Raw genomic sequence first — 20,082 nt, forward strand, 5'->3', positions numbered from 1 at the left:
GAAAATGAGACTCTGCCTATGATTAGGGAAAGCCCCTAGAGAATAAGGTGTCCAATACAGTGCCTGCCGGTTATTTTACAAAATTCCCAAGATTAAAATAATTCCTCAAGGCTATGGAGTATAAAATATGTTTATATATAAATCGATTTAGCCCAGAAAATGTCTACAGTCTTAAAAAACCCTTGTGAAGCCCTTATTTACTGTCTGTAATAAAATGGCTTACCGGATCCCATAGGGAAAATGACAGCTTCCAGCATTACATCGTCTTGTTAGAATGTGTCATACCTCAAGCAGCAAAAGTCTGCTCACTGTTCCCCCAACTGAAGTTAATTCCTCTCAACAGTCCTGTGTGGAACAGCCATCGATTTTAGTAACGGTTGCTAAAATCATTTTCCTCTTACAAACAGAAATCTTCATCTCTTTTCTGTTTCAGAGTAAATAGTACATACCAGCACTATTTTAAAATAAACTCTTGATTGAATAATAAAAACTACAGTTAAACACTAAAAAACTCTAAGCCATCTCCGTGGAGATGTTGCCTGTACAACGGCAAAGAGAATGACTGGGGAAGGCGGAGCCTAGGAGGGATCATGTGACCAGCTTTGCTGGGCTCTTTGCCATTTCCTGTTGGGGAGGAGAATATCCCACAAGTAAGGATGACGCCGTGGACCGGACACACCTATGTTGGAGAAACAGTGTTAAAAAGTAGTAAACTCTACAAAATGTTTACAGTGTGTATAAGAGACTAAAGCAGCATTGCACCAACTTGCAAATGGATGATTAACCCCTTAGGCCCCAAACCGGTCACCACATATCTCTTGATACTTCCTTTCTTGTCGAGAGTTGCAAGAGAATGACTGGGGGTGGCAGTTAGGGGGGGAGCTGTGTAGAGAGCTCTGCTGTGGGTGTCCTCTTGCAACTTCCTGTTGGGAAGGAGAATATGTGAACAAGTAAGCCGAGGCCCGGGTGCCACCCCTTTATATAGTGCTTGTAAAAACGTTCACAGCCAATCCCTATCTCGCATTACAGTCCGCCCATTCAGTAACCAATCCAGAGCGGTATGTAGTAGGCGCGATTGCCATTTGCGGCGTGATTGGATCCAACAATTTTAGAAGTACCAATCTTGAGTCAGCAGTGCTAAAAGGGGGACCGGCCAGTCTATTAAGTATCGATCCTTTGTAAATACTCATCATTGGATGTAATCAATGTCGTAAATCCCTTTTTGCGATCAGTTACTGCTTTATCTATAGATCGTTATGTTAGTATATTATGTCCATATGTATGATTATTATGTACACATACATAGTTATTATCTACCGGCTTAGGTGCGGCATGGCTAGATCAAAATCATGGTATTAAACCGATATGGCAACCCCTGTGTTATGTCAGTATATCATGTCCCTATCAAGGATTGATATATACACATACATGGTCGTTATCCAGCGGCTTCGGTGCTGCATGGTTAGATCCAGTCCATGCTATGGAACCTATGTGGCAACCCCTATGTTAGCTATTATGTGTTATCCTTCTATAGATATTTACTCATTCCTTAACGTATGGTTAGTAAGAACTTTATTCTCACTATGTTAGTTTAATACAGTATCCTTTCTGTTCAGCACGCTGTATCATACCTTGAAGTTCACCTTTATTCTGTACTGTGTGAGCTGTCAAAGAAGAGATTGCTATTATCCTATTTCCCAAACATATTTCCTACCTCTCATTGTACACCTTAGTTTGTTCCGAATTACCTGAGCATATACAGATTTATAATAAAACAAGTTTTTTATTTATTATCACATTGAAGCCCAATATACCTGGTTCGGAGTACGGGGTTTTACTTGGTTATACCTATGGTTCATTTTCTAAACTTACTATACATATTCTCCTATTCAAGTGTGGCTCATTTTATTACATTAGTATGAAAATACATATGCAATATAAATGAAGCTCATTATGTGTAGTGAATGGTATGAATCATGTTTTTGAGGGTGGTGATGTTAATCGGAGTCATTAGGAGTTGGATTCCAATTGGAACATTATAAGGGAGATGGTAATATGAACTTATTAAAAATTAGCACTACGGGCGGCACTTTAAAAATGTGTTATCCATTGTTATTAATTTGAAGACAATTATTGATAAATACCTTAGTATGGTTTTGACTTACAGTATTATCAAATATACTTGTCTGTTATAATAGCTCCTGGATACATGCAACATTAAAAGTTGCTAGATAACACAAAAAGATGAATTTTAATCAGAGACTACCTATTTCTGATTCTTCTACCAGTATCACAGGAATACCCAATAATTGTTTGCTTCATTCATCCCATGTGGCATAACTGAGTTTAATTTGAATATCCAACCTGTTTCTTTTTGTAACAAAGCATTTTCGGTGTTGCCACCTCTGATGCCAGGTTTAACCCTTTCAATGCCCCAGCATTTAAAGGATGTAGTTTTGCCTGCATGATGTGACAAAAAATGTCTAGCTACACTAGTTAATTTTTTGCCTTCTTTTAGGTCCTTTTGGGCATTGCGTATGTTACATAGATGTTCTGTTATTCTTGTGCTCAATTTACGTGTCGTCATGCCTGTGTATATTAAATTACACGAGCATGAAAGGCAGTAGATGACATTATCACTCTGGCAGTTAATGTGTGTTTTGATTTTCCATTTTTTTGAAAATCTGTCAGTTATAAATTCCTTTTTGCTCATAAAGCACTATATAAAGGGGTGGCACCCGGGCCTCGGCTTACTTGTTCACATTGAGAAAGGCTGATCAACACAGCCGAAACGCGTTTGTGCTTACAGTAAGCACTTTGTTGTGCACTTACTATTGGTTTTAATACTGTCCCTAGTCCCTGACACCTGAAGCCGAGGGAGCTGCTATCGGCCAGGAAACAGGGGGGTTAGGTGAACAGTTTTAGTGTGGGTACATTATCAAGGAATTTCCTTGTTTTTTAAATTGGTTATAATTAAAAATTCAATTTTTTAACTTCCACATTTTTAGGGATGAGTGCTAAATAAACCCTAAACCTTTTGGTTCCCTTACCTAACTCCTCTGGGAAGGAGAATATCCCACAAGTAATGGATGAACCCGTGGACTGGATACACCTTTACAAGAGAAACAGTCATGCTAAATAGTTTCTAAATTTTGTCCTGAGTTTAGAAATACCCAATGTTTACATGTTCTTCGCTTTTTTTGCAAGTTATAGGGCAATAAATACATTATTATTTTTTCAAAATTAGCGCTAGTTACATTGGGACACTGCTATCTTTCAGGAATCCCTGAATATCCCTTGACATGTATATATATTTTTTTTTAGAAGACATCCCAAAGTATTGATGTAGGCCCATTTTGGTATATTTCATGTCACAATTTCACCGCCAAATGCAATCAAATAAAAAATATCGTTCACTTTTTCACAAACTTTAGGTTTCTCACTGAAATTATTTACAAACAGAATGTACAATTATGGCACAAATGGTTGTAAATGCTTCTCTGGCACCTCCTTTGTTCAGAAATAGCAGACATATATGGCTTTGGTGTTGCTTTTTGGTAATTAGAAGGCCGCTAAATGCCACTGCACACCACGTGTATTATGCACAACATTGAAGGGGTTAATTAGGGAGCATGTAGGTAGCTACTAGGGTTAATTTTAGCTTCAGGGTAGTGTAGTAGACATCCCAAAGTATTGATGTAGGCCCATTTTGATATATTTCATGCCACCATTTCACCACCAAATGCAATCAAATAAAAAATATTGTTCACTTTTTCACTAACTTTGGGTTTCTCACTGATATTATTTACAAACAGCTTGTGCAATTATGGCACAAATGGTTGTAAATGCTTCTCTGGGATCCCCTTTGTTCAGAAATAAAAAACAGATATGGCTTTGGCATTACTTTTTGGTAATTAGAAGGCCGCTAAATGCCGCTGCGCACCACACTTGTATTATGTGCAACAGTGACAGGGTTAATTAGATAGCTTGTAGGGAGATTGACGGGTTAATTTTACCTTTAGTGTAGAGATCAGCCTCCCACTTGACACATCCCACCCCCTGATCCCTCCCAAACCGCTCTCTTCCCTCCCCCACCCCACAATTGTCCCCGCCATCTTAAGTACAGGCAGAAAATCTGTCAGTACTAAAATAAAAGTTTGAGGTTTTTTTTTTTTTTATTAGTTAAAAAAAATAATAATAATCATATTCTGCTGTGTAGGATCCCCCCTTAGCCCCCAACCTCCCTGATCCCTACCAAAGAGCTCTCTAACCCTCCCCCCCACTAAACATTCCCCACCATTTTGGGTACTGGCAGCTGTCTGCCAGTACCCACTTTGCAATAAAATTTAATATTTTTTATAAAAAAACCCTCACTTTTTCTGCAGTGTAGCTGCCCCCCTCCATAACCTCCCAGATCGCTTTTTAAAAGTAACCCCCCCTCCTGCTCTGCCACCCACCACCCTCTCTCCCACTGCCCAGCACTTTTAATTTTTAAGGGTGCTCTGCTAGATCGCAGGTGCGCGCGCACTTGCCCCTCACCTCCCGCGCACACCCGACATCTCTGCTGGCCAGAAGGAAGTTCCCCAGCGATGGGCCACCCACCCGCCAACGATCGGCACCATCGCTGGCCGATACAGAGAGGACCACAGAGTGGCCCTCTCTGCATCGGTAAGCCCAAAAAGGTACTTCACTGATGCCTCAATATCCAGCCGCTTGAAACCCTAAACGACGTACAGGGTACGTCGCTGGTCTTTAAAGACCAGTTTGTGTAAGATGTACCCTGTACGACATGCGTCGTTAAGAGGTTAACACTGAACTAGAAAAAGCCAACAGCATGCAGATTTATGGTGATAGGAAAAAGTGAGTTATAGAGTGGCACACTAGGCAGAGCTGATCACAATATAAATATAAAAATAAAAATGTAAAAAAATATATAAATATATCAATATAATATATAAATATGAGACCTAAAAAGGAGAAGCATTAAAAAAAGGGAAATAAAAGAAACTGTAGTGTATATATAAATAAACTAACCATCAGTTAATATTACCAAAATCAAAGTCAATTTAATAACAGATATACACGAGATCTAAAGCTTAAAAGTTCATAAGGTACTATAAGACTCTAAAATATATAACTTAATAAATCAAAACAAGTAAGATGTGGCGTCCGTTTTGTAATCTCAGTAGGGTAGTCCCATAAGTTCCAGTTAGTATGGCAAGTCACATAAGTCGCTGACCGGTCAGTGTTAAGTTAGAAATCAAAAAGTTATGGGACTACCCTACTGAGATTACAAAACGGACGCCATATAAGAGACCAATTGGTGTGTATTTTTTACTGACACTCCTCCATTCCTAGCAAAAGGTTGCAGACTATTAACTTTTATCTACAAAATCGACAGTTACACGGATTTTGATACACTATTTTGGATATAGCAAATTGCCATCTCTTATCCGTTCTTGATACCAGAAATCACTATATAGCTGCAATTATTCTGTTTTTTATGTGACTTATCTCTTAGACAATTTTTATTGATGTGATATACTATTAGCTCTAAATAAATAACATTTTACTGTTTACTGAGTTATTTATTGATGTGGCCACATCTTACTTGTTTTGATTTATTAAAGGGACATTAAACACTTTGAGATGGTAATATAAAATGATAAATTGTATATATAAAACAACTCTGCAATATACTTTCATTATTTATTTTGTCCTCTTTGCCTGTAATTCCATTCTGAAATTGTGAGCTTTTCAGTTCCTGTTAGAAATGGAAGTGCAGAACATTGTTAAATCCAGCACAGCCATTGGCTGTCTCTAATTGGCCACAGCAGAGAAGGTAACAAGTTACAACATGGCAGCTCCCAGTGTTTTATAGACACTAAATTATATTGATATATTTATATATTGTTTACATTTTTATTTTTATATTTATATTGCGATGAGCTCTGCCTAGTGCGCCACTCTATAACCCACTTTTTCCTATCACCATATTTTTAACTGTGCTAGAGAGATCACATTTGATTTTAGAGTTGACACTGAGCTCCTAGATAACAGTCCATACTTATCACTTGGCTTTCTAGCATGCAGATTTATGGAACAAGCAGGAGAGCCTCTTGTCCACCAGCACAAGAGGGAGCACTTTAAAATTAGTTTGGTACTCTATTCTTGTCTTTAAAGTTGGAGATGGAATGTTTTTATATTGGTGTGCTGGCTTCCTCAGTGAGTAAAGAGAGTAGCCACATCACATTCTAAATTGACATTAAGCAGCCAATCAGGATGCCAGTCCCAGGACTTGCAAGGGAGTGTGCATCCGACACAGTCATGTTATTTTTCTCCTAAGGAAGTTAAATGAAATCTCATGAGATCCCAGTAAAGCTAAGTGTGACATCAGCACTGATAAATCTGGCTGTTTGTTTTATTGCTTTTCTCTAACATGCAGTTAACTATAGCTGAAGTATAACAGCTTACAGAGCACTTACTATAGTGACACACTACATGCTATTTTTACAGTATAACTATATTTATACTAATAAACTACTTAAATATATTTGAGAATTTGCTAGATTGTACAATATTTGAAAAGTAGAGATCATGTTGTTATATGCTCACCTTAATGGAGATAACAGGTATATATAAGATTCATTGCAGCGATGGATTTTAATGCGTGCATCCACGAGTGTTTCTGAACTTTTAGCCAAAGTCTGTCTATGAACCTGACTCATAACAACCATACGATGACCATGTGGTACCGTGTAAGAGTTGCAAGCAACCTTTGCCCTCTTATTTGATCCATCAACTGGAAAGAAAAAAAAAATATATATATTTATATATATGTAAACATACACACACAATATGTATATGTTGACAATATAGATGTTGCATATTTTGATCAATCAACGGGGTAGGGGGGGAGAGACAATTTATATGTTGTCAATACAAGTATATGTTTTGTACCAAGACAGAGAAAGAATAAAAACCGTACAGTGGATTTTCTGTGGTCACAGCTGTATAACCAAGAGTCCTAAAGGTATCCAAAAGAAATGTTGCACTCTCAGGTGTGGAAAAGTGAAAAACCTTTATTAGGTGAACAGCAACATTTCAGGGCACCTGCCCCTTTGTCAAGCTAAAAACATAGTGCACATACAAACAATATATAGCACTCATGGTAGGCGGGGTTACAAACAAACAATCTCACATAGAAAAATTTTGAACAACATATTAACCCTATACTTCCCCTTTTAGTGTGTCCCAGAAGGCCAAGATTAAAAACAATCTGAAAGGAAGCAAAAATTGCACAGCCACATAATACATATCACTCCCTTATATAAGGATATAATTTAACGTTAAACTTTATATAGTAACTTTGCCAACCTATACTATATGAATAATGAATTTACAGAATTGGATTTAGGTCAAATTCCCTATTCATGCCTTTGGGGTGTAATGTGTCCAATTTCCATATCCATTTGGCCTCTTTATAGAGAAGGTCTCTCTGTCTATCCCCCCCCCCCCCCCAGGCTCTCTCTTGATTTGATCTAACATCATAAAGCGTAATTGGTTAACCTGGTGACCCATTCGTAAAAAAAATGAGCCGGTACTGGTAGATCTTTTGTCCCTGTGTTTGATATTTGATTTATGTTGGCCAATACGATCCCTAATCCTTTGGGTGGTCTCACCTACATATAAAAGCCCACATGGGCATTTAAGGGCGTACACAACATAAGATGAGTTACAGGTATAGTAACCAGGTATTTTAAATTTACAGCCTGAGTAAGGATGGCAAATCTCTCCACCCTTAATGATACTGTTACAATGAGAACACCCTAGGCAGGGAAAGGTACCATTTTTGGGTTTACCAAGGAATGGAGATACTTTAGTATCTGAGTTAACAACTGCTTTAGTTATCCTTCTCCCACATGTGTAACCTTTGCGGTATGCTGCTCTAGGTATTTGACTAAACTCCTTAATGTCAGGACAAGACTCTTTTAGGATATGCCAATTTTGTTTAAGTATACCTTGTACCTTATTGCTTAGTGTTGTATGTGCTAACAAAAGTGAGTCTGTCATTTTGTTGTCTATAGTGTTTATTATGGAAATTCGATCTCACATGTACCAATTCTGTATTGGGATAACCACGTTTTTAAAATTTAGACTGAGTTTCATCTAGTCTGCTTTCTTTTTTGATCAGATCCGATACGATCCTATCAACCCGTAGAAATTGGAATTTGGGCACAGATTTAAATAAATATAGCTGGTGGATGAAAACTATCCCTATGTAATAGTGTATTTCTATCAGTTTTCTTAACAAATAAATTAGTTTTTAGATAACCGTTTTCTTTATACACCAGAGTATCTAATAATTCAATTTGTGTGTTGTCTTGTTTAGATGTAAATTGGATGAATGGTACTGATCTCTCAATGTCATTTTTTTGTTGTATGAGACATTCAGGAGGCCCCTGCCAAATAATAAACAAATAGTCTATATACCTATACCAGGCTAAACAGTACAGTTTAAATAAGGGGTGAATGATTGTAAACCACAGTTTCTTCAATATGATCCATTACCATACAGGCATAGGATGGGGCCACATTGAACCCCATCGCTGTATTTTGCTTCCAATAAATCCATCATAAAACGTATTTGTGATTTACTGTACTTATCACATGTGTCAAGTGCATTCTTAACACAATCCATACCCACTGTGTGTGGAATGACAGTATATAAACTGCAGACATCCCATGTGGCAACAACAGTATTATCACTTAAACCTTCAAATTGTCCGATTTTACCAAGGAAATCACTGGTATCCCTAATGTATGATTTACCCTTTTGGATTAGGGGGGCCAACACACGGTCCATAAATTTAGCAGCATTACTCATAATGGAACCGATTCCAGCCACAATAGGGCGCCCTGGTGGATTAACTGGGTCTTTGTGAATCTTATGGGTTAAGTAAAAAGCAGGTAGAATAGGATGTTTAATAAGAAGGAAGTCATATTTTTTTGCTAATGATTTGATGTTGAAAAGCATTATCAAGCATAGATTTAAAATGGGCTTGGATCTTACGGGTAGGATCACCTAGTAATTTTTTTTTATATATATATATATTTATTTTATTTGATGCTGCCATGAAAACAATCTTACAATTTAGATATGTTACAAAGAAAAAACACCAAACCAGATGAAAACATAATATGTCTTCAACAGTCCAAAACAAAATTGGTGGATACAATATTCAACCTGCAAAAATGACATGATATATATACATCATTTATCCACATTATCCATTCTGGCATAAAAAAAAATCATACCAACAATTAAATCTTCTTTTAGCCTTGGCAGCACATTTTATACATGGGGATAAAAAAGGAGAAAAGACCGAAAAAGACAAAAAAAAACCACTCCAACTCCTGCTCTCCACCCCATCCCGCTGGCGTTCCCCATACTACTGGTTACCTATCATAACCATTTCCTTACTATCCTTCTCATAACTATTTGGATTTATCTACCTATAACTTGAAACCCACTCGGGTGGAAAGTCACCTAACAAAACCAGATCATAAAAACATTCAGAACTTAAGAATGAGTATAGTATAGTCTTTTGTATATCTTCCGAAAATATCTTGATTATTGGTAACCATCCCAATAAGAACTTTAATTCCTCGTTCACTTGCCTCTCTGAGATGGAAAGATTCAAAAATGATCTGCATCTGAACCGTTTTAATCAATGCTGAAAAACCTGGCATCTTTTTGGACTTCCAATTTTTTTAAATTAAATGTCTAACCAGTAATATAATTGTATTTGAAATCTTATTTTGTAAAGCTGCTCCTTGACTGGAGCGATCCGTTAGAAATAGTATGTCTTCTACATCAAAATGAGTATTAGATTGATACAATCTATTTATCCAAAAGACAACCCTCTTCCAAAATTGTCCAATCCTGGGGCACTGCCAGAACATGTGTAAGATATCTGCACTTCTAGAAGCACATCTTGGACATGGGAAGTCCTGACCAGTATACATTTTAGCCATTTTCACTGGTGTACAATAAAAATTATTGATACGTTTCATGTGACTTTCTTTCTAGCTTATTGGAATGCAACATTTATTTAATGATTTACAGCTGTCTCTTAATGTGTCATGATCTATAACTGGTATTAAAGATCTCCATTTTACACTTAATTTAACCAAAAAGGAATCACTTTGTTTGGCAAGCATAATACTGTATAGTAGTGATATTGAAGGCGCTTTGACCCGGGCAATGACCATAATGGACCTAACTTCCGACCAAGCGACTGTCTCACTGCCATTCCATCTCTTAGATGTTATAAAATGATGCACTTGCAGATAAGCGTATAAGCTATTACTGGATAAGTCGAATTGAGATTTTAAATTGTCAAACGATATGATTTGTCTCTCCTCTGTAAAAAATTGACCAACTGACTTAAGATTTTTGCTATACCATTCTCTATATATCCCCTGGTTATTTCCAGGAGAAAATTCAGGATTGCCTATTAAAGGTAGATATTCTGAGTATGAATAATCTATGCTCATTAGCGTACAAAGTTTTTGCCATGCGAGAATAATATTTTGCATAGATATTAGACTCTTTATATTATTCGGAATTTCTTTAGATTGAATATGTAATAAGGCTTTGAGTGAGAAAGGCGCAACTAGGACATTCTACATTTCTGGAGTTGAGAACCAGCTAGTTTCTGTAAGCCAATCCAACGCAATTTTGCTCAGAGCTGCAAGATTATAGAATCTTACATTAGATAATGCTAGACCAGCAGCTTCACGTGGTTGCATCAGTTTTTCTATTGCAATACGCGGTTTCTTGTTACTCCAAATAAATTTGGAGAAACTAGAATTCAATTTCTGTATGTCTGTTTTGTTTAAAATTAATGGAAGATTTTGTAATAAAAAAAGAAGCCTGGGAAAGACTATTGTCTTGATAAGATTTACTTTGGCAGTCATTGATAACTGGAATATATACCCAGAGTTTCAAATCAGAATTAATTTTCTGTAATAAAGGATAGAAATTAAGACCATACTATTTTAAGGGATTTCTGTGAAGAAAGATTCCAAGATATCTAAGAGACTCCACCTCTCTAAACTCTAAATTGACGGATGCATAACTTATTTTTTGAAACCACATTAACTCACTTTTATTATAATTTACTTTATACCCAGAAAATGAACTGAAGAAATTCAGACAATCTATCAATATGGGAATAGCCCTATGTGTATTATATAAACATATTAGTATATCATCCACATATAAAAAGATTTTAAGGACCGTCTAACCGATAGTAATCCCTTCTACAATATCCCTTAATCTTATCGCCAGCGGTTCCAATGCTAAATTAAAAAGTAGAGGGGATAACGGACAACCTTGTCTAGTACCCTTTTTCAGTTTGATCCCTGGAGTTAAATTATTATTAATCAGCAAGTATGATATTGGACACTGATATATATTACGGATGAACCGCAAAAAGTGATTTTTAAACCCAAATTTCCCTAGAGCCTCAAATAGATACTCCCATTCGATAGAGTCAAATGCTTTAACTGCACCTAGTGTTAAAAGAGCGCTGTCATGTTTAAATTGTCTACCCGTCTTTTGGCTTACATTCCACATATAGTCTAATAAGGTTATCACTCTCCGTATATTTTTGGACGCATTTCTTGAGACCATAAACCCCGTCTGATCTGGGTGTATAACCTCATCAAGACCCAGCATTAATCTAGATGCTAAAATAGAGGATAATATTTTGTAATCCGCATTAAGTATGGAAATTGGTCTGTATGAGGCTGGATCCTCCGCATCTTTGCCCTTTTTAAGAATTAGGGATATATTAGCAGCCGCAAAATTTTCTGACGGTGGATTACTATTTATAAAATAACTATTATATAGTTTTTCTAAGGTGGGTTTGATCTCTTCTGCCAATATTTTGTAGTATTCTACAGGTAGACAATCTGGCCCAGCAGCTTTATTTAATTTAGCTTTTTCAATTGCTTCACCTATCTCTTCCAAAGATATAGGGGCATTAAGTTTCTCCAAAAAATCCTGTGAGACTCTGGGGATATCTATTTGTGACCAAAATTTTTCTCGATTCTGAGAATGATTACTACACTTTGTATATAATTTTTGATAATACCCGAATACTTTACTAATATCTGTCCCTTCTGTGTATCTCTTATCATTATCCCTAATAGCTAAAATATAGTTCTTCTTTCTACCTTTGACTATTTTAGCGAGAAGCTTAGCTGAATAGCCATAGTGTCCCTTAAAACGAAGATTTAATTTTATCTCTTCTTCCAAAGATTTCTGTTTAAGGAAAATGTCTCTTTCTTGTCTAGCCCTGGAATAACTCTCCCAATGGACATTAGATGGATACCCAAGAAATTTTTTATAACTATTTCAAATTTGATTAACCAATTGATTTTCTCTTAGATTATCTTTACGCTTTTTTTTACACAGATAGGCCTTTATTTCTCCTCTTAAATATGCTTTGGAGGCTTCCCAGAAAGTTTCAATTTTTGAATAGTAAGAAATGTTAAGAGTACAATAATCTTTCCATTTCTGTTTTAACCATAAGGCGAATCTAATATTTTTATAGAAAAAAACACGGGAAAGCAATAGTAAAATTCCCTTTTACTTGATTCATTAAAGGCTGAAATGACAGTGAGACAATCGCGTGGTCAGATATCGTTATATCCTCTATCGTGGCATTCATCTTTTGCAACGAAAGAGATTCAGCAATTTAAAATATAATCTATTCTTGAGAATGTCCTATGCTTTTTAGATTCACACGAATAAACACACTGATCTGGATTATGGAGTCTCCATACATCGATAATTTTTAACTGATAGCAAAATTTTCTCATGAATTTCGCTTGTTTATTATAAACTGCTATATTCTTTTTTTGAGAGTCTATCAAACTCAGGACAAAATGACAGATTAAAGTCACCACCTATCACCAAATTATCTGATACAAATGGTAACAATTTACTCTTTAACTCTTCCCAGAAATTTTTAGAAAAGACATTTGGCGCATATACATTGCAAAAAAACAAATTTTATCCCTTTTACTCGTATTTGTAATATAATATACCTGGTCTCAGGATCTAATTCCGTCTGTATTATCTGATACGTTAGATTTTTATTTAAAAGGATTGCAACCCCTAATCTCCTTCTACAACATGGTGTAGCGATTACTTCACCTATCCATCTAGTTCTTAATATGGATATCTCATTATCCCTTAAATAAGTTTCTTGTAAAAATGCTACACTGGGTTCCTGACGACCTAATGTCTTAATTATTAATTTGCGCTTCATTGGGTTGGTGATACCCCTCACATTCCAGGAGAGAATTTTAAAATTTTCTTTTAAATCAGCCATAGTACATAATTACAGTGACATTTTTAGTAACATGATATTTAAACCTATTACTGAATTTTATCCTTACTTTAAAAACAATTACCTGGGAAAGAGCCATTATTAATACCTTTCATTCTACCAGCAATCACTATCTATGAATGGTATGAAAAGATCCATCTATCTATCCAAGATGTGGAACCAAGATTAGGGTAGAGAGCGGAGATATATATATATATATATATATAAAAAAAAAAAAAAAAAAGAAGAAAGAAATAATATATATACTCAATCAAAAACATCAACGCCATCACAATATATATATGATGATACCTATACTCTGAGAGTTACAATCTCCCTTGGTTAACCCCTGGAGTCAATATATTCTCTTGCTTTAAAGGGCTCAGTAAACACCAGTTTGTTGCTGTTATCTTCCACTATAATCTTAGCGGGATATATCATACGTGCTTTAATACCTTTATTTATCATAATCGTACATATGGGGGACATAGCTTTCCTTTTTAGAACAGTCTCATAAGAGAAGTCTTGAAATAACATAACTTTTTTATCGTTAATAGTAAAAGTATCAAATTTCCTGTACAATCTCAAAATTTCCACTTTATCTTGAAACTTAAGCAGTTTAAATATACATGTCCTATTTCTTACTAGGCCATTTTCGGAGATTTTTTTTTGGTCCTATTCTATGTGCCCTTTCGATAGATAAAGGTAACGCTTGTGCAGGGAACCCTAGAGCTTGAGGTAATATTTGGGCAGTAAATTCAATCAAATTGTCATAATCTGCTGTTTCAGGTATACCTACAATTCTGATATTATTACGTCTGGAGCAATCCTCTTGATCCTCCAGACGGACCTCCATGTTTTGAATTATAGCCTGTTGTTTTACCAGTATATTTTCTTGTTTGTTGACCATATCTTCCAAAGCAAATATCCTATCCTCTGCTTCCGCCATCCTGGTGGCAAACTGTTTAACTTCCTGATTGAGACTATTAAGTTCACTAGATATACCATTCAGTTCCTTTTTGATTATATCAAACTGCGGTGAAAAAAGATTACTAATCTGTCCTAACAATGTCTGATTATCAATCGATAAAGATAAAGTTTCAACAGAATCAGAACTCATATCGGCCCCTTTATTACTTTTCTTTTCCCTAGACTTGGCAGGCATTTTGGAAGGGTGTTGTGTGAAGTATTTTTCCATATAGTATTAAAAAGGAGCAACCAAACGTGTAGAAGGAAAAAAAAAAAAAAAAAAGATAAAATTGTATTTAGATTCAAAACAATGTGTCCAGCGGATAGCTTCCGCCTACTGGTGAAAAAGTAAATGTACACAGCATGCAGTGTAAAAGAAAACAACAATAAATACAGGGAGTGCAGAATTATTAGGCAAATGAGTATTTTGACCACATCATCCTCTTTATGCATGTTGTCTTACTCCAAGCTGTATAGGCTCGAAAGCCTACTACCAATTAAGCATATTAGGTGATGTGCATCTCTGTAATGAGAAGGAGTGTAGTCTAATGACATCAACACCCTATATCAGGTGTGCATAATTTTAATTATATATATATATATATATATATATATATATATAAGTAAAAAATAGTGAGATATCTTGCAGAGGGATGCAGCACTCTTAAAATTGCAAAGCTTCTGAAGCGTGATCATCGAACAATCAAGCGTTTCATTCAAAATAGTCAACAGGGTCGCAAGAAGCGTGTGGAAAAACCAAGGCGCAAAATAACTGCCCATGAACTGAGAAAAGTCAAGCGTGCAGCTGCCAAGATGCCACTTGCCACCAGTTTGGCCATATTTCAGAGCTGCAACATCACTGGAGTGCCCAAAAGCACAAGGTGTACAATACTCAGAGACATGGCCAAGGTAAGAAAGGCTGAAAGACGACCACCACTGAACAAGACACACAAGCTGAAACGTCAAGACTGGGCCAAGAAATATCTCAAGACTGATTATTCTAAGGTTTTATGGACTGATGAAATGAGAGTGAGTCTTGATGGGCCAGATGGATGGGCCCATGGCTGGATTGGTAAAGGGCAGAGAGCTCCAGTCCGACTCAGACGCCAGCAAGGTGGAGGTGGAGTACTGGTTTGGGCTGGTATCATCAAAGATGAGCTTGTGGGGCCTTTTCGGGTTGAGGATGGAGTCAAGCTCAACTCCCAGTCCTACTGCCAGTTTCTGGAAGACACCTTCTTCAAGCAGTGGTACAGGAAGAAGTCTGCATCCTTCAAGAAAAACATGATTTTCATGCAGGACAATGCTCCATCACACGCGTCCAAGTACTCCACAGCGTGGCTGGCAAGAAAGGGTATAAAAGAAGAAAATCTAATGACATGGCCTCCTTGTTCACCTGATCTGAACCCCATTGAGAACCTGTGGTCCATCATCAAATGTGAGATTTACAAGGAGGGAAAACAGTACACCTCTCTGAACAGTGTCTGGGAGGCTGTGGTTGCTGCTGCACGCAATGTTGATGGTGAACAGATCAAAACACTGACAGAATCCATGGATGGCAGGCTTTTGAGTGTCCTTGCAAAGAAAGGTGGCTATATTGGTCACTGATTTGTTTTTGTTTTGTTTTTGAATGTCAGAAATGTATATTTGTGAATGTTGAGATGTTATATTGGTTCCACTGGTAAAAATAAATAATTGAAATGGGTATATATTTGTTTTTTGTTAAGTTGCCTAATAATTATGCACAGTAATAGTCACCTGCACACACAGATATCCCCCTAAAATAGCTAAAACTAAAAACAAACTAAAAACTACTTCCAAAAATATTCAGCTTTGATATTAATGAGTTTTTTGGGTTCATTGAGAACATGGTTGTTCAATAATAAAATAAATCCTCAAAAATACAACTTGCCTAATAATTCTGCACTCCCTGTATAGTGTGATTGATGTGAGGATGTAGTCTTACTACCTGAGCATTTAAATATAGGCTATTACAATCAAGTGTTGTGTGTTTTTTTTGTGTGTTTTTTTAAAGTAATTTAATTTCCACTCCGAAGAGGGATTTAAGTTGTGTTAATGGTGTAAACTCAGGATCAAACCTGATTAGTATTAGAAGTGCCTGCACAATAAAACGTACCACTGAGGCCGGTCAATATAAGATATTAAACATACAAGCAAGAAAAACATAATTTATGCTTACCTGATAAATTTATTTCTCTTGTAGTGTATCCAGTCCACGGATCATCCATTACTTGTGGGATATTCTCCTTCCCAACAGGAAGTTGCAAGAGGATCACCCACAGCAGAGCTGCTATATAGCTCCTCCCCTCACTGTCATATCCAGTCATTCGACCGAAACAAGACGAGAAAGGAGAAACCATAGGGTGCAGTGGTGACTGTAGTTTAATTAAAATTTAGACCTGCCTTAAAAGGACAGGGCGGGCCGTGGACTGGATACACTACTCAGGTAAGCATAAATTATGTTTTCTCTTGTTAAGTGTATCCAGTCCACGGATCATCCATTACTTGTGGGATACCAATACCAAAGCTAAAGTACACGGATGATGGGAGGGACAAGGCAGGAACTTAAACGGAAGGAACCACTGCCTGTAGAACCTTTCTCCCAAAAACAGCCTCCGAAGAAGCAAAAGTGTCAAATTTGTAAAATTTTGAAAAGGTGTGAAGCGAAGACCAAGTCGCAGCCTTGCAAATCTGTTCAACAGAGGCCTCATTTTTAAAGGCCCAGGTGGAAGCCACAGCTCTAGTAGAATGAGCTGTAATCCTTTCAGGGGGCTGCTGTCCAGCAGTCTCATAGGCTAAGCGTATTATGCTCCGAAGCCAAAAGGAGAGAGAGGTTGCCGAAGCTTTTTGACCTCTCCTCTGTCCAGAGTAAACAACAAACAGGGCAGATGTTTGACGAAAATCTTTAGTAGTCTGTAAGTAAAACTTCAAGGCACGGACTATGTCCAGATTATGCAAAAGACGTTCCTTCTTTGAAGAAGGATTAGGACACAATGATGGAACAACAATCTCTTGATTGATATTCCTGTTAGAAACCTCCTTAGGTAAAAACCCAGGTTTGGTACGCAGAACTACCTTGTCTGAATGAGAAATCAGATAAGGAGAATCACAATGTAAGGCAGATAACTCAGAGACACTTCGAGCCGAGGAAATATCCATCAAAAACAGAACTTTCCAAGATAAAAGTTTTATATCAATGGAATGAAGGGGTTCAAACGGAACTCCCTGAAGAACTTTAAGAACCAAGTTTAAGCTCCACGGGGGAGCAACAGTTTTAAACACAGGCTTAATCCTAACCAAAGCCTGACAAAATGCCTGGACGTCTGGAACTTCTGCCAGACGCTTGTGCAAAAGAAAAGACAGAGCAGAGATCTGTCCTTTTAAAGAACTAGCTGATAAGCCTTTGTCCAAACCCTCTTGGAGAAAGGCCAATATCCTAGGAATCCTAACCTTACTCCATGAGTAACTCTTGGATTCACACCAATAAAGATATTTACGCCATATCTTATGGTAGATTTTCCTGGTGACAGGCTTCCGTGCCTGTATTAAGGTATCAATGACTAACTCGGAGAAGCCACGCCTTGATAGAATCAAGTGTTCAATCTCCATGCAGTCAGTCTCAGAGAAATTAGATTTGGATGATTGAAAGGACCTTGTATTAGAAGGTCTTGCCTCAGAGGCAGAGTCCATGGTGGAAGAGATGACATGTCCACTAGGTCTGCATAGCAGGTCCTGCGTAGCCACGCAGGCGCTATCAGAATCACCGATGCTCTCTCCTGTTTGATTTTGGCAATCAGTCGAGGGAGCAGAGGAAACGGTGGAAACACATAGGCCAGGTTGAAGAACCAAGGAGCTGCTAGAGCATCTATCAGCGTTGCTCCCGGGTCCCTGGACCTGGATCCGTAACAAGGAAGCTTGGCGTTCTGGCGAGACGCCATGAGATCCAGTTCTGGTTTGCCCCAATGATGGACCAGTTCAGCAAACACCTCCGGATGGAGTTCCCACTCCCCCGGATGAAAAGTCTGACGACTTAGAAAATCCGCCTCCCAGTTCTCTTTTTTTTTTTTTTTTTTACAAATTTTTTATTTATTGCATTAAAAGTACAGACGATACACAACAACGCAAAAATTAGAACTAGAACGTGTACAATCTTGCAAGGCACGTCATGGTATACAAATTATATAATATAAAATCCAAGCAACAGAGAAACCATGCTAGTTCCTAAACTCATTTGATTCAAAACCTTAAGATAATGACCATATACTATCATGTAATAGCTGCTTTATACCCATATTCTATACAGTGTAGCAATTCCAAACAAACAACACCTGACACAGATAAAAAAAAAAAAAAAGAGGGAAAAAGAACAACCTTCCTCCGCTGACCCAACCGCCCTGTCCCCCATCAGCCCCCCGAACATCACTCGTGACCTTCTACCCAATTTCTGGGGAAGTGGCCTGCATATATATATTTGTCAATATAAACTCGGATTCACGAAATGGTTTTATCACCTTTCTTTGGCATGCCAGAGGCAGGGACTTAATAAAAGTTTCCCACTTCTTAAAGAAAGTGGATAAATGGTCTTCATGGGGATAAGGAATATTAAATTGTTCTGTAGTAAACTGGTTTAATAAGGCTTTTTTGAAATGGGATATCTGAGGTTCATCTCGCGCCTTCCATAATTTAAAGATAAGAATGCGTCCTGTTAATATAATTGTATTAATGAGAGAAGTTTTTAATTGTACCTTGATAATTTACCAAGAAAAAAATCTCGATAGGCTTTAATTGATGGTCCAAGTGTAGGATTGTATTCATCCAATAAGTTATCTTCTTCCAATATTGGATAATTTTGGGACATGCCCACAAACAATGAAATAAGTCCGCCTTTATTGCAGAACATCTAGAGCAGGGAATGTTTGTCTTATACCATTTAGATAACAAATCCGGTGAATAATACCTCTGTAAACCTATTTTGATTTGAGATTCTCTCCATATAGTTGGAACCCAACTTTGTTGTGTTATCTTAAAACTGCCAATAATAGTCTGTTCCTCTATATCTGGAAAATAGGGGGACCATTTTACTGTCATGTCTATAACTTGATTGTTGGATGGCTTTTGCGTTATGAGTAAATATAATGGAGAAATTGCATATACACCAGATGTATATAAAGTTAGCCTGTCCTGAATGTCCCCCAAAGATCAATCATTTCCAAAATTGCAAAGTAATTCTTGCATGTAATGCCTGACTTGTAAATGAGCATAAAACTCACGTGTCCCCAAATCAAAATTCTGCGCTAATTCTGCGAACGTTACTATCTGTCCTGAATTTCCCAGGATCTGACCCAAAGATTTCAAACCTTTTATCTCCCAATCCTTAAAAATCCGATTAGACAGCCCTGGTATAAAGTTAGGATTACCACAGATAGATAAGTGGTTTGAGACATGTACGGGCCATTCTAAAGTGCTACACAATTTCTGCCATGCAACTATGACATTCTTAATCATGGATAAATAAAAGATGTTAGATGGTAGCGAAGTCAATGGGCAGTGGAGTAAAGCCTTCAGATAGAAGGGAGCAACCAGCCCGGATTCCCAGGTAAAGGAATAAATTTGCTCCTTTTCCGATAACCAGTCTATCGCAATTCTAGAAATACAGGCTAGATTGTAAGCCTGGATATTAGGAAGAGCT

At 37.1% G+C, this 20,082-nt stretch overlaps 1 protein-coding gene across 1 annotated transcript in view; it reads right to left on the reverse strand.

Annotated features, from left to right (window-relative positions):
• The window catches only part of TBCCD1 (TBCC domain containing 1), a 210,625-nt gene that overhangs the window by 100,998 nt on the left and 89,545 nt on the right, over positions 1 to 20,082 (reverse strand). The window contains exon 4 of the mRNA XM_053698547.1: positions 6,616 to 6,802. Within this exon, the coding sequence (XP_053554522.1) occupies positions 6,616 to 6,802 (187 nt within the window). The remainder of the gene's footprint in view (positions 1 to 6,615; positions 6,803 to 20,082) is intronic.

The sequence above is a fragment of the Bombina bombina genome, chromosome 1 (genome assembly GCF_027579735.1).
Source record: "Bombina bombina isolate aBomBom1 chromosome 1, aBomBom1.pri, whole genome shotgun sequence".
Taxonomy (NCBI): Eukaryota; Metazoa; Chordata; class Amphibia; order Anura; family Bombinatoridae; genus Bombina; species Bombina bombina.